Source organism: Nannospalax galili, unplaced genomic scaffold (genome assembly GCF_000622305.1).
Source record: "Nannospalax galili isolate Female #2095 unplaced genomic scaffold, S.galili_v1.0 scaffold107, whole genome shotgun sequence".
Classification (NCBI taxonomy): Eukaryota; Metazoa; Chordata; class Mammalia; order Rodentia; family Spalacidae; genus Nannospalax; species Nannospalax galili.
The window spans coordinates 2,116,590-2,135,305 of NW_008358490.1; the positions used below are offsets into that span (position 1 = coordinate 2,116,590).

General features: G+C 46.1%; 1 protein-coding gene across 1 annotated transcript in view; it reads left to right on the forward strand.

The window, feature by feature from the left end:
- Fbln5 (fibulin 5) overlaps positions 1-18,716 on the forward strand; it is a 75,125-nt gene that overhangs the window by 37,885 nt on the left and 18,524 nt on the right. The window contains exons 5-6 of the mRNA XM_008821731.2: positions 12,292-12,414; positions 15,589-15,705. Of these exons, the coding sequence (XP_008819953.1) occupies positions 12,292-12,414; positions 15,589-15,705 (240 nt within the window). The remainder of the gene's footprint in view (positions 1-12,291; positions 12,415-15,588; positions 15,706-18,716) is intronic.

Consider the following 18,716-nt stretch of genomic DNA (forward strand, 5'->3'; position numbering starts at 1 on the left):
ATCTTTTTTCCAAATAGGATGGTCAAATTGTTCCTATTGAAGCTAGCCCAGAGTACTCATCAAGGATAAAAGTTAACGTCAGCTTTTGTCAGTCTACAGAGGATCAGGACTTGTGTTGGGATGTGAGTGGGGGAACCAGTTCTTACAACAGGTCAATGCTAATTTCACTTGTAGGACAGCTGAACTTTCACCTTATCCTCTTTCCTCTTTTCCCTTTTCTGTCTCTCCATTTTGTTACGAAGTTTGGGACCACTGGGAAAGACTACCCAGGCTCAGAAAGTTCCAAATCAGCCGAATTAAGATTTTACAATTTTATTAGAATTTTAAAGAAAAATCCTCAGGGCAGGTGAGCTGGCAATCCCAACAGCTGCCTTGAGGAGTTAAATGGAGGGGGCAAGAAATGGGAGTCAGACAGACAGCCACATGGCTGGGCGAAGGAAGTACTAGAGAAAGTAAAGAAATACAAGATGCTAGGGGCAGCCCAAAGCCTTAAAGAAAGCGTGTTTAGAAAAGGGATATGGCAAAGAAAAGATTATGCTTCTCTGAAGAATTCAGAGTAGTGGGAAAACTCACAGAATACATGGCTGGAGCTGGTCAAGAAGTTCTGTGATAGTAGGCGGGATTCCAGGCAGGAAAAACTCACTATCTCATTAGCACACTAGGTATTCTACCCACCCATTTAGCATAACCCGTTTTCCTAGGGGTGGTCCTATGACCAGATGACTGACCAGTTAAACTTACACAAAATGGAGGAGCTTGGGGTATTACATGTTATTCCCCCCTTTCTAGTCTCCATTCACTGCTCCCTTCCTTCCCTCCAGCCTCCTAAGCCTGGTTCACTATACCTTTTTGGGCTCCCCCTCCCCCGACCCCCCCCAAAAAAAATTCCACCCAGCAATCACTATAGTCAGCACCCACATGTCTGTGTGAACTGCTAATGCTGAACTATTCTTAGCCCTCTGAATGTGCTGTGTCTCCCACACCTCTAGCCTGCCCACGTTGTTCATTCTTTCTTTTTTTGGGCAACACTTAATCATTTGTAGTAGGATACACACCAAGCCACTATAATAAAGAAGCCTTCAATACAGTGTGTGGATAAGGGCATCTTATTTCTTTGTCATGCTACAATTCAGTCAAGTGACTCAAATTTGTTTGGAAAGCTCAGTGTGGGGCTTTCATTTCTGGATTCAAGATGGCTGCTACAGCCCTCACCATCACATCTGCATCCCAGCCAGAGGGAGGAGAGAATCGGTAAGCAGAACCACATGGATATTCTTTTATAAAGAATGACTCAGATGTTTATATGCATTACTCTTATTGGTGAGGATTTAGTCATAGAACCACACTTCACCATAAAGAAAAGATGTAGTCCTGTTGGGAGAATGGTTCCTGGAGGATTCTGGCAATCCCTGCCATTGCATCCTCCAAGCTCCCCTCACATGACTTCTACTCCATGAACTGTTCCTCTGGGACCATACCTTGCTTCCTCCAGCATCCCTATTGCTATATGAACGGGAATTGTATGGCCTCAGTGTCTTCACAGATATGCCCATGTGTTGTTTGTCTTTGAACCCCTAGAATCCGGGACAGTGTTGGCCCGTGGGAAATGTGTGTGGTATGGATGAGTCCTGAACAGATGTACTATTGGAATTGGACTCCAGGGACCATGTCATTTGTGATGGAAGGGAGGGCTGAAGTTGGCTAGTGGACCAGTTAGTTGGCTGCATCTCCTACAGCTCCTTTACCTTCCTGCCTTCCTCACTGGTGAAACCTAGGAAGCTGCTGCTGACCCCTGAGGGGTAGCACCCATTCCACTGCCCAGGTAAACATTCAATCCAATATTTATTTTGGGTTCCAGTGATATAGTCTATTTTTTACTAAGTCCAACGGGTGGTAGAAAGCAGGGTGAGGCTGTTTCAGCCCTGGGCTTTGTGTGGGTGTGGCTCTCACATCTAGATCACATGGTCATTCCCCATCTTAGGGACAGCCTCTCTCAAGACTCTTGCTGTCTGTGGCATCCTCTTCCCTCCCCTATGATTCCCCCACACTCTCACCTCTTCCTCTCATCTGCTGAGCTTTCACCTCTTGGTCATAGCCTATGGTTACTCTCTGATCTAAAGAGGCATTGGACCCTTCGAGGGCAGAGGGGTGGGGCAAGAGAGAAGAAAGCAGTGAATTCATCTCTGGTTGAAGTACATGTATTCTTAATCACCTGCTGGCCCACTTCTTGAAGCATGATACATTGAAAGAGCTGTCTGTCACTTTCCCCCCTGTGCCCTAGGAGGTAGGCTTTAGGAATGGGGGTGGGCGAGGAACCTTCTCCTACATCATCATCCAGCATCAAGACCTGCCCTCACCTCCCAGAGTTGGGACACTGTTACATATTCCATTCACACACTTGGCTGTGTTTTCTTTTTAATTTAAAAATCCTCTCTCTCTCTCTCTCTCTCTCTCTCTCTCTCTCTCTCTCGTGTGTGTCTGTGTGTGTGTCTGTGTGTGTGTGTGTATAGGCTGGAGGCCAGTGAGCCCCAGGATCCTCCTGTCTCTGCCTCCCCCAACACTGAGATGGTCAACCTGTGCTACCATGCCATTTTTATATGGATTTTGGAGGATCAAACTCAGATCTTTGTGTTTGTAAGGCAAGTGTTTACTGACTGAACCCCATCCACGCTTGTTTATGAGTTATGTTTATGTATGTCTCCTGTGTTTAAGTGTAAGCTCTAGGACAGTAGGTGAAGTAGCTCCTTGTTAGAGATAAGGAGGCTCTAACACAGGTCAGCAACACGCACAGGTTCATTGTGGGGAGTGAGTGAGGAAATCAGAGTTGATGAGGTGGTGGGGCTCTCACCCCAGGTGTGGGAAGAATGCACCTGTAGATTCCTTACCAGCAGAGCTCTGAGGGTGGCCCAGCAGGGAGTTTGTTGTGCTCTGCTGATTAATTCCTTGGGGTGGATTTACACACCTGGGTATTCTCACACCAGCACCCTTCTCATGAGGGTTTCGTCCCAGGTGGAAAATGGATTGGGTTTCTGCTTGGGCCGTAAGAGGTCCTGTTGATGTCTGTTTTTCAGGGCAGGAAGGCACACCATTTTCTTTCTCTGATGTTCCTCTCCTGTGATTGCTCAGAGTAAACTATCTCCTCTGGGATGTCAAGCCCTCTGGGGAAGAGGAAACTGCATCAGGCATTGCTATGGATGTCTATGTCCTGCCCAGTTTATATGTGTATGGAGCCAATGTGATAAAACCAGGAGGTGGGGCCTCAGAAGATGGTGATATTCAGAGAGGTCCTGAGGAATCTCATGGCTGAGCCCTCTTCTGGGACTGATGTCCTTTTAAGGGGGCAAAGAGCCTTGAGCTCTCCCAGACACTGAAAATAGTGGCGTCATCAACTGTGACAGAGAATTGGGGTGGGGAGCTGGTATAAGGACGTGTGTGTGTGTGTGTGTGTGTGTGTGTGTGTGTGTGTGTGTGTGTAAGGAATTCACAGACTGTGACACTGAGGACAAGAAGGCAGGATCCAGGATGTGTGCAGAGGGATTGGCTCAGAGAGGATGAGGAGGCAGTGCGTGAGTGAGGGGAGCTGGGCAGATTTCAGGATTCAAAACTCTTTGCATTTGTGGGCTGTGCTCTTAAGGATTCAGTTAAAAATAGTGCTATGTGTTATAAGAAAGGCTTGACCTTTCTCCTACTTGAAATCTTTTGTGCTTTTTTTATCTTCACCTGGGGGTCAGTTTTTCTAAGAAATTAGTTAAGGTTCAGGGAATTGATTTTACTCATAGGAAACCCAAACACCACCAGTGAACTAAAGGAAGGGTGGGCTTTTCAAGATATGCAGTGCCCTAGATCAAGGCTTCAGTGCCTAGTAACACAGTAGCCTCCTGCTACTGAAGAGCAGGATTGGGTTGGGGAGGTGGGTATGTACTGGAACAGCATTTTCTCTGGGCCAGAGTGTGCTAGGGGCTTTATTAATTTATTTTAAATGACGTGTATATGTGTGTACATATGTACAGGTGTGAGCGATGGTACCCACAAAATCTAGAAGAGGGAATTGGATCCTCTGGAGCTAGAGTTACAGATGGTTTTGAGCCACCTGATGTGGGTACTGGGAACCAAACCTGGGTCCTCTGCAAGATCAGTATGTGCTCCTACCCACTGAGCCTTCTTTCCAACCGCTAGGGACTTTAATATGGCTCCCAAATCTCAGTGTATCCATGGGGGATTTATTACAGGAGGCCCTCAGATACCCAAATCCTCACATTTGTGTATAACCTGTGCATATCCACTGTGGACTTTATATTATTGCTAGACTACTTATAATACCCAATGTAAGTGCTATGTAAACAATGACCATAATATATTGCTTGGGTAGGGAATAATAACAAGAAAAAAAAAAAAAAAGCAGGTTGGTGCACTCCTGTCATCCTAGCAATTGGGAGACAAGAACTGAGTGTTTGAGGCCAGCCGTGACTATACAGCAAGACACTGATGAAGGAGGGAAGAAGGAGGAAAGAGAGGAAAGGAGCCAGGGAGGGAGGAAGAAAGGGAAGAAATGAAATTGGTACATACCCATTTTCCAAATGCCCTAAGCTGAAAGCTGGTTGGGTCCATGGGTACAGAACCCATGGATGGAGGGCTGACTATATGGTTGTAGCCAGAAGGCTTTATCCTGAAGAAGGAATTTCTGCTTGAGTTTTGAATACTTAAATTCCTTCCTAGACTATCTTAAGTACCTTCCAAAAGTCTAAGCATGTTGCATAGACACAGACCTCAGAATCACTCAGAGGAGTCTAGTCCCTTCCTGTGCAAAGTGTAGCCCCTGAGCCAGCAGCATTGGTGTCACCTGGGAGCTGAGATGTGGGGATCTGAGTTAAATCTCATTTTAACAAGATCCCACTGATTTCATATACACATTAAGGTTGAAAAGCATTGCTGTGGTACAGATGGCTCTGCCTTGGATTTGTTTAGGTAACTTTAAAATAATACAGTATGCCAAGCCTCAACCCCAGACATTCTGATATAGTCTGATGGCTCTCTTGAGGAGTTGGGTTTGGAAAATATTGGTTGGTATACATTAAGAAAATCTCTGCTGATGGACAAATGGCAAGAAGTTCAGTAAATGGAAATCTAATTTGTGTGCCACATCTGTTTGCTTTATGGTCACAATAATGGCCCAAGTCTAGTGTCCTTAAGAAAATATGTCTAGATTGTCAATCAGCAGGTCTAGCCCCTTACTTTCAGGACATCTTGGCACATGATGCTCATGAAGATCCATATATGTCCCTCCCTACCTCAGTGGCTGCCCATACTTTGGCACAACTTGAATGGACTTGGCCAATTAGCTGCCCAGTTTGAAAGCAGCCAGAGCCAGTTGCTGTTTACTCTGTGGATGAAAACAATTATTCACGAACCAATGTGATCCTCATTGCTTGCATAGTTGTCTCTGTAGAAGATTTTAGCTAAGGCCATCTCAGAATGCTCCTCCAAACTCTCACTTTATGGATAGATGAATAGATTCAGGGAAAGTCTAGGTCTCAGATTCCAGCTGGTTTCATCCAAGATGGGAAGATTCTTTTGTTGTTGTTTGGAAAACAGACCACATATTTGTTGCTTAATTAATGGTACAATGTTTAATATTGAGCATTGGGAAAAGGGCCATAAACACAGAAGGGTTGGATTCCTAGTTGATCGTGCAAGGCCATGAGGCACATGGAGTGCAGATGTCTTAGGAATTCAACAAGCGGGTTCTCAAACGCTGAGGTCTTTAATTAAACAGGTGTTTGGGAAGTAGGGCCTGTGTGGCTTCCAGCCTTGGCTGGGCTCAGCTGGCTGAAAAATGGCAGTGGCCCAGCCCAGCAGCAGGGCCGAGACAGACTTCACTCAGGGGCGTAGGAATGTGCCAGTGTTATTGTCTTCTTTCTTATCAAACCCCATTAACTTGAGCAAGGAAAGAACAAAAATGGGCTGGAAAAACATGTTGTTTCACTGGCTAAAAATTTACTAGCAAGGAAATGATTTCTGCCATGTCCAAAAAAGATCACTGGGGCACTTGGGAAGGTGTGAACTGCCAAGTACTCTTGGACAGTTTCTCCCGCTGTTGCCCAGCGAAAATGTTTCCCTTCGGCTGAGGCTGTTCTCACACTAGAGCCGACATGTTCAGCTGAGACTAACCAAATCAGCCTTGTTTCTTCACAGAACTGGAGCACAGAGGTGCAGAAAAGGAAGAGTCAGGAAGTGCAGGGTTGAACGTATGTGGTCGTGGAATTCTGTAAGATACATGTCTCTCTGTATTTTGGATGCCTGCTATCCTAGACTTTAAGATGGACTCACAGATGCTAGAACACAGAGGTGGCAAGTGAGATGTTATAAAGGACTGTACCTGCTATTTTCTCCTCTTGCCCTAATCTCCTACCATGTGGGTTGGACATGAGGGACAGGGGCTCTGACCATGCACACACAACCTCCTGAGTCTCAGTGCTGTGGTCTTGGGTGTCGTTGGTAAGCTCCAGAACAGGGCTGGCAGGAGGCAAGAAGCCAAGATGCCCCATCTTACACATTTGGTAGGAAGAGCACATCACCAGGAAATGAGTTGACATTTCTGGCACACCTACTCTGTGACAGGCTGTGGTGACCAGAAGGACACACTTGGTAATTTAGCAATGCTCATGGTAGCCTGTGAGGCAACTGCCTTAGTAGCTATTTGGAAGAACATTCATAGGTCTGAGAGAATATTAAATGCATTCTGCACTGTTCAGGTATCAGTGCAGTAACGTGGATTCACACCCAGCTCTGTCTGCTCCTAAAGTTCTTACTCTTTACACACCAGCCTTTCCTGGAGTGGTCTCAACCCATTGTTTTTTGTTTGTTTGTTTTATTTGGTTTTTACCTCTTAAACTTCGGCGCTGAGAGAATGCTCTCCCTGTGGACGTGGGAAAACCATTAGTGTTTTGTTTTGTAGTTCTAAAATTTTTTATTACATTTATTTAGTTAGTTAGTTAGTTATGTGTGTACATGTGTAGAGATCAGAGAATAATTTGTGAGTGTAGTCTATCCTTCCACTGTGTTGGTCCTGGGAATTGAACTCAGGTCATCAGGCTTGACAGCAAATGTCTTTACCCACTGAGCCATTTTGCTAGCCCTGTAGTTTTTATTATTTAATATATTTTTAATTTATGTTTTGGGTTGTGGCACAGGGTCTTGCTATGTAGTTGGCCTGATACTCACTGTGTAGCCCAGGCTGGCCTTGAACTTTTGGCAATCCTCCTGCCTCAGTATTCTAGGTACTGGGATTATAGACATGCCATCACACCCAGTTTATGCAGTTTTTAAAAAACGTTTTATTTTTACTTATGTGCATGTGTTTGTGTGCGTGTATGCATGTATCTGTCTAGGCACCCATAGACACCAGAAGAGGGGGTCAGATCCCTTGGAGCTGGAGTTACAGGTTGTTGTAAGCTGCCTAATGTAGGTGCAAGGAACCGAACTTGGGTCCTATGGAAGACCAGCAAGTGCTCTTAACCACTGAGCCATCTTTCCAGCCTCAGTTTTAAAAAGACGTTTTAGTTTACTTAGAATTTGTGTTATGAAAATAATCTAAAATATCTTTGTGTTAACTTTCAGGAATAGATGTCAAAGCATAAGTGCTTGTGCCTCTACTATGTACTTTAAAATATAGTACTAGCAGGCATGCGTTTGCATGTTGTTTAGACCGAAACATATTCATGGTAGCACATTAAGTGTGTTGTGCCTACTTATGGAAATTTTTAGGTAATTAGCTGAGAGTTAACACTAGGAATGTTCATGAAACCATTTCATATGAGGCAGAAAAAGCATCATGTGGCGTTTTCTGAGAAGCAGCCCATTCCCAAGGAAAGGACATCAAGTGGGCATAAGTCAGCAGCATAATTACCCATAAAGTCCTCAGAGAACTTGCAGAGTGGGGGTGCCAGTCACCTCTGGCTTTTGCGGCACACTTTTGTTCGAGGGCTAGGGCCTGCAGTAGCTTGTGATGGCAGTCCCTTGTCATGCTGCCTCTTGAACTGTGTGGAAGATGGTTGATTTTGTTGTCTCAGAATGGTTGACAGCTGTGTGGTGATGTGAGGAGCCATTCCACCCCCTGGTGCCTCTGGGAGACCTCGACTGAATGCAGAGGAACTTCCTTCATCCACACTGCCTTGGCCTACCTGCTCATATAAGCTCACTGGCTTGGAAGATGAGCCACAGCTAGTTGCATGACATGCTTGGCGATTGTCCTTCTCGTGTGGAGCACCGTCTTGAGCCCAGGAACCCGCAGCCTGCTGTTTCCTCAAAAGACATCAATGCACAGCAGTGACTGGTTTGATGCCTTTTCTAAGTGAGCAGTTGTTTGAGATTGAGAAGGGCCACACTGGGGGCTTATGAAGGAAGCAGTGACAATTTACCCAATGCCTCATGGGACAGCAAAACTGTGCCACTTGATGCAGATGGTGATTTCTTCCTAGACAGGAACAATACTGGGCTTCTCTAGGTTCTAGAAAATTCCATGATCATTTTCTTCTAGTTGCTAGGGTGCTAGTGAGCCGGGCAGCAGATAGATATTGCTCTACTTGAGGAGGAACCAGACACAGTCACTGTGATAGACTTCTTCAGGTGCCCAGGCAGCTGCCTGGGAAACTATTCCTAATGACCATGCAGGAAAGGAAATAACAGATACGATTTGCACATGAGGATAATGCCACTTGCTCAGGTTGCTGTAATTTGTACTTTTCCACTGATGCAGAAAAGGAGACCCTGCCAAAGAATGTCCTTGGAGTGGTTCTATGTATTTTTCCTTCTTTTATTTAAGTCAAACGTATTTAATGTAAGCAGTTCATCTGTGAGCTGGAATCTGTGATGCCTCATTCAGCCCCATGTGGAAACCCACATAGCAAACATTTCCAGTTTGAGCTCCAGCAGGTGTGTGAACTGACAGTGGTTTGGAGGGGGGTTGACTGCTTTTAAATCCCACATGCCTAAAATGGTCCTGTCAGTTACTTGGCAGAGGAAATCCTGGCTGGGGCTTAATAGCATTCATGCCTGTGGTTCATGCATCCATTCATCCCATAGTTACTAAATGGTTGCCATGAACACACCATCACACCAGATATAAAGATGGGAGACACCTTTCACAAAGCTCTAGGGATCTACTGAGTTTTCAAATTATACTTTATACTTACAATTCAGCAAAAAAAAAATTAGTGAAAGTTAATTAAATTTAGTGAAGTTAAATTTTAAATAAATTATGTGTGTATAAATGTGTGTGTGCTCATGCCATGGCGTGCATATGGAGGCTACAGGACAACCTGTGGGAGTTAGTTCTCTTCCTCTATCATGTGAGTTCTGTGGATCGAACTCAGGTCATCAGACTTAGTGGCAGGCACCTTTACCGACTCAGCCATCTCATTAGCCCTAAATGCTTAATTTTTTTATATGTATATCAACAGAAGTAGTGTATCACAGAGTGAAGTCTTTGGTTTGGTAAAAGCAGTACAGCTTTTTAAAACAATGAACTTCAAAGATTTTGTTTTTGGACTTGAATCCTTTGTGTGTGTGTGTGTGTGTGTGTGTGTGTGTGTGTGTGTGTGTTCATGTACACAAGCCACATTAAGTCCTTCTTGTCCTCTGAACTTAGTCTGGAGTGCTTGGTTTCTCTCTGTAGGATTCTGCGGGCAAATTGTTTGTGTCGTTCATCAGGCAAATGCAGAGGCTTGGGGACTTGTGGTCCCCTTGGCTCTTCACACCCTTTAATCTCTCTTACTTTTCATTACCCTGAAGGGAGGAAAAAGAGCAGAAACTCCCAGGGCAATGTTGTTCCCAGGGTACAATCACCATCCATCACGCCCCACCAGGAAAATGTAAATATGTCCTGGCCAATGGTGGCATTATTTATTGTCATAAGCTTGGATGTGGATTGGGACAGGAGTGGCCATGGGCCAAGCATTATTTTCTGGCTCCCCTGGGTGGCTGGGCTGGATGGGCAGAGCTGGCACGGAAGGGAGGCGAAGGACAGGGGCAGGAGTTTGTAGCTGAGAACTGGGCTAGGGCTTTGCACTGAGACTGCGTGTTGTCTCTGTGTTGGAATGGGATGGAGGTGCCACTACTGTGGATCAGACTCCTGAAGGCTGTCCATTCTTAGAGGAGTGAAGGTTGGCTCTTTATGAAACCCAGACACCTGGCCACTCTGGAATGGGGCAGGGATTTGTCAGTGCTGCTAGTCTTGAGTTGTGGATTGGGGCAGCATCACTTAACCCCACACTATTATTAACACACTATGGCTTACCTGGTTGAATGTTGCACTCAGCTGTGCTGGGTACCTGAGCACACAGTATACTAAGCCCAGGGTCACACAATGTTCTATCTCAAGGAGCCCACACTTCTGGGTCCCAGAACCCCTTACCTCTACCACACCTATGCATAGCTGTTATCTGTGGTATGGGGGATTGAATCCAGGACCTTGGGCATGCTAGGCAGGTACTCTACCATTCAGCCATATCTAGTCCAAAGATGCCATTTGAATGGATGAGGAGAAAGTCTGCAGTAGGCAGTGTCAAAAGGCAGATGTGTGAAGTGGGGCAGGGAAAGACAGCAAAACTGCAGTCCCCTTGGCCAGCGCCCCCTGCATCTGCTTGTTCTCTCCATGTCCCCTGCTCTAGCAAACTTGGGTCAGGTACAAGGAAGCCTAGGCCCAGCCTGTAGCTTGGTACTTACTGCTCCCTCAGCTCTGTTTGCCCAGCTGTAAAATGGGATCACGAGGTTCCACGAGGAAAAAAAAAATGTATCAGATACAACACACAGTGAATGGCAGCTTTTAATGATACTTTCAACTGCCCGATGGTTCATCTGACAGTGGTGGAGAAAAGGCTTCAATGAACAAACCCTGCTGCAGTCATGAAAGAGGGAATGACAGAAGGGGCCAGGCAGGCAAGGGCAGGATCCACAGGAGGAAAGGTTCAGGCTGGGCAGATCTAGGGTGCTCCTTGGCCCCTGTGGCATGAACCAGTGCATGAACCATTAATGTAAAGCCTTTTCCCTTAGGTCAAAGTGAGACTATGCCATCATGAGGTTCCATCCCAGGACCTTGGGTACTCTCCCTTCAAGCACAATGCAGGGAAAAGGGAGGAAGGATGTTGCAGATTAAATGTTTATGAGCAACGACTGTGTCCAGTGCCTGCTTCAGACACTTGGGACATACAACCATGGATGAGACTCTGTGCTCTGATGTTCTCCATAAGGGGCAGGGACCAACCCAGGCACAAGCACTTTTATAGATTTGATGTTCTCCATAAGGGGCAGAGACCAACCTGGGAGCAAGTACTTTCATTCCAGGTTTGTCTGGAGTACAGGGAGGCCCAAGAGGCCCTAGGGAGCTCTAGCAAGGGGTTGAGGCTCCAGCCCAGACAGGTTTTCCTGAACAAGATCAACTCGGTCCCCAGACTAGCAGCTTCTGGGAGCAGGGGACATTTATTTAAAAATTTTTTGGATTTATTTATTTTCATTTTATGTGTATGAGTGTTTTGCCTGCATGAATGTAAATGCACCCATGTCATACAATGCCCATGACATCTGATCCCCTAGAACTAGAGTTACAGGTGGTGGTTGCGAGCTGCCATGTGGGTGCTAGGAATGGAACCCAGGTCCTCTGCAAGAGCAGCCAGTACTCTTAACCACTGAGCCATCTCTCCAGTCCTAGGGGAACATTTCTTTTACTTCTGTTATATACTAAGTGATTAGCTGAGTCCTGTACACACAGTAGGTACATAGCAGAATCCTGCTCAACACATTAATGAATAAGCTTAATACAGAATGCCTTTTTAGGGGAGACAGGGTCTCACTATGTAGCCCTGGTTGATCTGGAGCTCTCTGTATAGACCAGGCTGGCTTTGGACTCATAAAGATCCACCTGCCTCTGCCTCCCAGATGCTGGGATTAAAGGAATGTGTCTCTATGCACAGCTACAGAAAGCCTTCCTAAACCAAACAATGGTTATTGTTGGCCATTGTCTGTTTGGTATACATACAGAAAGCGATGGTAAAGGGTGACAGAAGAATGCCTGAGACTATATGTTCCTTCCTGGTCATTCCCTCCATACATGTTCCCTGGGCAAGGCTAGCTCTTCCCAATCTAATTAAAGACCAGTATGTCTTTAAAGTGCCCACCAGAGGTAGGTGCTTGGGTGTGTAGCCCAACCAAGACCAAGGGGCAGCTGGCACTACAGTGGCTTTAAGGCTCTTTGAAAGATATAGGTGACACTCTTTGGAATTTTTTTGTGTGTTACAGATGTGGATGAGTGTGCAACGGACTCCCACCAGTGCAACCCTACCCAGATCTGCATCAACACGGAAGGAGGGTACACCTGCTCCTGCACCGATGGCTACTGGCTTCTGGAAGGCCAATGCTTAGGTAAGAGCTCTCTAGGGCTCCCAAGGACTCTTGGAAGTTGATGGTTGTCAGGGACACTGTACGATGTGGGTGGAGTAGGAGGACTCAAATAAGCTTTTCTTTGGGCATGTATACAAGGCTATGAAATGATCTTACATGTGTCACCATCCATTAAAATAAGTTGTCACCATCACTAGCATTTCATAATATTTTTTGAAAGTACATTTTAAAAATATTTATTATTTTTATTTTATGTATATGAGTGTATTCATGTTGTGCAATGCCTGCAGAGGTCAGAAGAGTGCCATGTGGATGCTGGGAATTGAACCCAGGTCCTCTGCAAGAGCAGCCATTGCTCTTAACCATTGAGCCATGCTTCCAGCCCCAAACGCAAGCCTTTAAAATGTAGTTTCAATAGGTCCCAGGTTCACCTCTTAGCACCCACATGGTGACTGACAACTTGTCTATAACTCCAATTCCAGAGGATCCAACATCCTCCTCTGACCTCTGTGGGCACTGCACGACACAGGTGCACTTATATACATGCAGGCAATACACTCACATGCACATAAATAAAAATAATATATTTTTTTTAAAGTAAAAGCTTGGGTTTAAGTTTGCTTAGACCTTCTTCTTGTCTTCAGGAAGTTTAGAGCTAAGCCAAGAAATGATGGAAGTATGGTTTTTTCTACCCTAGTTAGAATAAGCCTAAGCTGAGGGAATACTTGGTATAGAAATGCTCCATCTCTCAAATGTGGCTCCAGCATCATCTCCTTCCAGTACCCATCACAGATGCTCCACCACTCCACTATACCCACTTCATAACTGTGCTTTTTTTCTACCCCGAAAGTGTCAGTCATCACTGATTGAGAGGTTTATCCCTTACAGTTGGCTATTTTTCTCCTTTTCGTCTTCTAGATTTGTCTTTAGCCAAGTGAATGAATCCATAGTAAGCTCCAGCTGTCACTTCAATTTCTTCTCCTAGGATGTGATTCCTACGTTGTGTTTTCTTGGAAAAGTCTTTCCAGTTTAAATTCTCTAAGACAGTATTCTGTTGCCTGAAAGTCAGCCCTAGAGGGTTGAGAAAAAGATACAGACAACATTATAGAAACAAATATATATAAAATGAGGAAAGAAAAAAATCTTTCCAGGACTCTGCATTAAGGCTGAGTTTGGGTTGACTCTTGTGACCTATTTGAGGTGTCTTTGAGGCATGATAAGCATCCCTGTCTTGGCTTGGTTCTCCTCTCCAGGGAGGGACGGAAGAGCTGATACATATGGACATTTGGGAATACAACAGTCCCTATGCATTTAAACCAACCTCTGCTCTAATGGAAAATTTGATGCTACTGGTTTGAACATAAGCAGATCAGTGAGAGGGAGTTATTTGTACAGGAACTTATTATGTAGAATTTCAGAGCTGGAAAGGATGTTAGGTATGTCATCCAATTTTTATAGAGTTGGAGACAAACTCAAAGAGGTGGAATGTTTTGGACAAACTTAAATGAGATGAGTCTTAAAATTGGGCTCTTGCTCCTCTAGCCAGTTTTTTTCCTACCACAAGGGGCGCTAGTGAGACAGAGACCAGGATACAAGGGCCCAGTCTTAGAAACCTAGGAAACAGATCTCTCCTGAGAAATACCAGAAACTGCCCTCTGAGAAGGTTGTTCTCTTCCACTGAGCAGGAAGGAAGGAATGCCCGTGGCTGCTTAATGTGCCTTGTAACATAGCCTACTCATACTCACATCGAACTTGTGAGTCTTTCTTAATTGTGACTCACCTCATGCCTCTCTTGGCCAAATTCTCCTTTGTCTTTCAACATGAAAGCCCAGGGCCACCCGCTATTCCTTCTGCGTGCTGTTGGAGGCCTTGCTTTTGTAGAAAAATGAAGGGCAGGGGTCATGCTTCTTCCTACTTTAAGGAAAGCGTACCCTTTCTGTCTCTGCTGCCTCCGTAGGCATTGGTGATGTGTCTGTGCCCTGGGAAGGGTTCAGGTCCAACAACTATGCAAGCCAAAGGGCTTTCCAAGTAGGAGCTCAGGAGGAGGTGGGTGGGTGGTGTTAGAAGTGCCTAGAACTGAGATAAAACAGAATCATAAGGCAGGGCTCAGAATCTTCAAGGGCCAAAAATAGGTAAGGGATTAGGATAGATTGGGGTAAAGGAGTCCTTTCTGGCAGTAGGTAGTAGAAACCGGACATAGGGATCAAGACTGAGCTGGGCTCCTGAGGCCTGGTTAGACCCTGATTCCAAAGGCACTAAGTACCAAGGAAGGGGTCATGAGGACTTTCTGGGGATGATGTAAGGGTCAGTGACAGCTACAATAGATCAGCTGGTCCCAGCTGAGCCTGTGTAGGTGAGAACAGTCTCCTCTTAGAGTATGGCAGTTCCATTGGATACTCCCTACAGGACAGGAAGGAATTGTCCAGCCCATCACCCCTTCAATCAGGGATGTTGTAAAGTGCTTTCCCAATGACATCAGGCTCCCCATGGACTTGGAGGCAATACTGCACAGCTCTGCAATACGACACTCCCTACCATACTGCTGTTCTTCTTGAGGAGGTCAGCCATGGCTCAGAAGTGTATTTATTCAGAGGGTCATGTCCACTCTGGTGTAGGGGCAAGAGCCAAGGTGAGCACCTGAGGATCCTTGTGTTACTAGATTCTTAGGTCTCATTGTAGCATTACCCAGCTATCCTGGTGGTCCCGGCTCCTGTTCCTGCCAACTGATCATAGTCATTGTTAATGGAGCTGGCAGGCAGCCCACTGGAGAGCTGCTGTGGATCTTCTTACACGTTAAGCTAACTTGTTCATGTTTAGGGCAGTGAAAAGATCATATAGAATCACAGTGTCGGACCTTAATATTGCATAAATCTTTGTTAAATCTTGGAGAGTTGGGGAAGTTCTGGGAAGGCATCTTGCACAATATTCCAAAGTAGAAAATTTTGCTATAACTTTCAAGATAGGTTCAAGTGTTTATAGGACAGAGGTTGTTCCAAGAGGTGGAGGATTGCAGGGAGGCTGACCCCTGTGATCCAGATGACATCCTCATCCCTGACACTTAGTAGGCACTGTCTTGGCAGCTGCTCCCCTTCACATCCCTTGTGGTTGCATCTTGAAGAGGAGGACAACAATAACATGCTGATGCTGACCTCAGGGAGGAGCCCTGTCTTACCTTGCTTGTATTTCTGTTTCCAGACATTGATGAATGTCGCTATGGTTACTGCCAGCAGCTCTGTGCAAACGTTCCTGGATCCTATTCCTGTACATGCAACCCAGGCTTTACCCTCAATGAGGATGGACGATCTTGCCAAGGTATGTGGAGTACATGATAACTTGGATGGGGGGTGAAACACTAGACACAGTCTCCTTCAGAGCCATACAGTTTACGTCTGCAAAACACTTGTCATTAAAGTGTATTCCCCTTCCTTGTACTACCCTCTCATCCCATTGCTTATAGAAACTTGAGACCAGAACTGGTTATGTATGGGAGGCAGCTCAAAAAGTGCTCTGAGTATTGCAGAGGGAAGAACCACAGTCATCCACCAGAAGAGCGCTTATGGGTTTGTGATCTGCCTCTGTCTGCTCTCAGGAGTGGCTTTGCAGAGGCCCAGAGATCCCTGACTGCTAATGAATCACAAAACAAACACGTACTCACACACACTATGCAAATGCTTCATGGGCCATTTCCAGACCTCTCACTGGAGTTTTCCCTCTGACCTATGTCAAGAGCGCCTTTGCTTAACAGATCTGTGGGTGGATTACATTCCCTGGCTCCTCAGCAGGTTCCACAAAAGCAGAATGAAATAAAGGTATTTTCTAGTTTTCACATGATCACTTCCAACACTGGTAAATAAGAAAAGCAAGCTACATGTCTACCTTGGTTCCCATCAGAAGGGTTCTTCTGCTCAGGAAGTGAATGGGGGCCTTAAGACCCAAGGAATTACTGTTAAGTTGTGATCTGGCCCGGGCTCCCCACTTCAGCTCCAGCCCCTAGTCCCTGGCAGTGGTCTGCTCCCGGGTGGAGGCAGCATCAGAGATGTAGAATGAGGTCTTTGTTGGAGTCTACCACCAGGTTTCACAGGGCCCATTTCCTTGTCACACCATCTGAGTGAGTTCTGGTCTGCAGGCTCCTGGCCAGCTAGTCAGAGGATATTATGTCTCCATTAGTTTAATCGTATCTAAATCACTGGATAAACAGGAAGGCATCAGCGTTCAAGGGTTTGATCCTGGATTCTTTGTGAGGCTTTCCTCCAAAGCTGGTTCTGCTAATTGTTCCAAGAAGCCCCCTGCCTGGGCTCCTTTTGCCAGCAGTAGTCACTTTATTCTGAGAGCAGAACAGGGCTGGGGAGGGTGGGGGTTGAGGAAGTAAACAGAACAGGGCCCTTCCTTCCCACTGGAGCAGGGAGCAGGCGCCTGGCTCTCTTGCTGCTGTGATAAGCCACTTAGGGCAGATGCCGACTTCTTGGGACCAAGGCTGGGGGTGGAGTGCCGGCCCAGGCTTTCCCTTTAGAGGCTGGCACAGTACACCCTGGCAGGATCTTTTGAGGGACAACCATGCACAGCAGAGCCAAAACCCATCCATGGCATCATGCTTCTCAGGGACAGGTCTGTGACAAAGATCAGCTAATACACCTGGCAGTGCCAAGTCCAGCAGTATGATAAAGCAGCGGGCACAGAACTTGGGCTTGGGTATGGGCACTTGGCCACTAGGATTGCATCAGCAGGGCCTGAAGGCCACACAGGCTGTGATGGACCCTGTCAAACTTTTGCAATCCTCGCACATTGTACGTGGAAGAGCACTTCGTCACTTCAAAGTTATGTTGTCAGCTAACCTCACTGAACCCCATCAATAGTCTTTTGAGGTGGGCAGGAGAGCGTTTGCAGCTCCCTTTCACAGATGAATAAAACTGAAGCTCACAGAGGAGAAGCTGTTGGATCAAAGTCAGGTGGCTAGGTGGTGGCAGAGTTGGGAGGAAGACCAAGGGCCCAGTGAGTTGGATGGGGCACCCTGCCCTCAGGACTCAAACTGCTGGCTAGCAAGCCTCAGGGCTCCCTCTGTCGCCACCTCTCCAACCCTGAGATTACAACTGTGCCAGCCTGCCTTGGTCATGCAGTCGTCCCTGGCTTTGTACATGGGTGTTGGGGATCTGAATTCAGACCTTCACACTCACACAACAAGCACTTTGCTGACTGAGCCATCTCCTCAGCCTCCTGCCGTCAGGATTCAGAAACACCCTTGGAAAGGCTAGAGGGAGAAGCAGTTAGAGCTCAAGGAGTATAACCCTTCAGTCCTCTCAGAAGCAACTCAACAGTGGGAAGAGGATTGAGCTCATCCCTCTCTACATGGCAAGCGTCTGGCCAGAAGCTGAGGACACCAGCCCTAATGTGCAGCAGCGTGGGCCTATCTGAACCTGCATGTGGCTAAAAACCAGGGACATGTTCATGCCTCAGCCTAGGTGGAGAAATGCCAGCCTCTCATGGGTACCAGGGCAAGCTGGTATCTCACCAGACCCTCCCTACATGGCTGTTCATTTATTTATTTTTCCTCTGAGGGTTCCAGAGACGGCAGGAAGCAGGCACTTTGTGGGCATGGGATTAGCCCTCCCCTATGAGAAAGGCCTCTTAAGCTGCTCACCACAGAGGCCTTTACTTCTGAGAACACTCAAAGCCCTCTTAAGAGCCTTAAAAGGCTTAATAGGACTTCTGAGGTAGAAAAAAATGTCACTTAGCTGGAACCTCTGCTATGGCATGTGAGGCATGGGAGGAGGTGTTTGCGAGGGGTCAGCCAATGCCACTGTCAAAAGGGCTCCTTCCCTCTACCTCCACCACCCTGAGGAGCTGTGCAGAATGAATCCTGTGGATTGTGAAGATATTCTTGACTCATGTTCTAGTTCCAACCAGGCCCCTGCTAGCATGTGAACTGGGGCACATCTCTCAACCTTTAAGAGCACAGTGCTTTAAAAGCACTGAAATAGCTCTGCTAATATAGTGTTGACATACAACAAAGCTCACTGCTGTGTGTACAGTTCCATTAATGTTGACATGAAACCCTTACCGTGTTCAAGATGATAAATCCACAGTTATTCTTTGTGCCCTGTATGGTCCCCTCCTTAATGTACTTAACCTGTAGACTGGATGGTAATAGTTCGGAAGCAGAATTGTTGTCAGGATTGAGCAAGTGGGAAACTCACAATAATCAATGAAGTTATTTATTCAAAATAAATATTAGACTTGTCATGATTATTTATCTGAAACTTCAAAGTCAGTGAGAGTGAGAGAGGAGTGAATTGGTTACAGAGAAGAGAAGGTTCTGCCTGGAAATT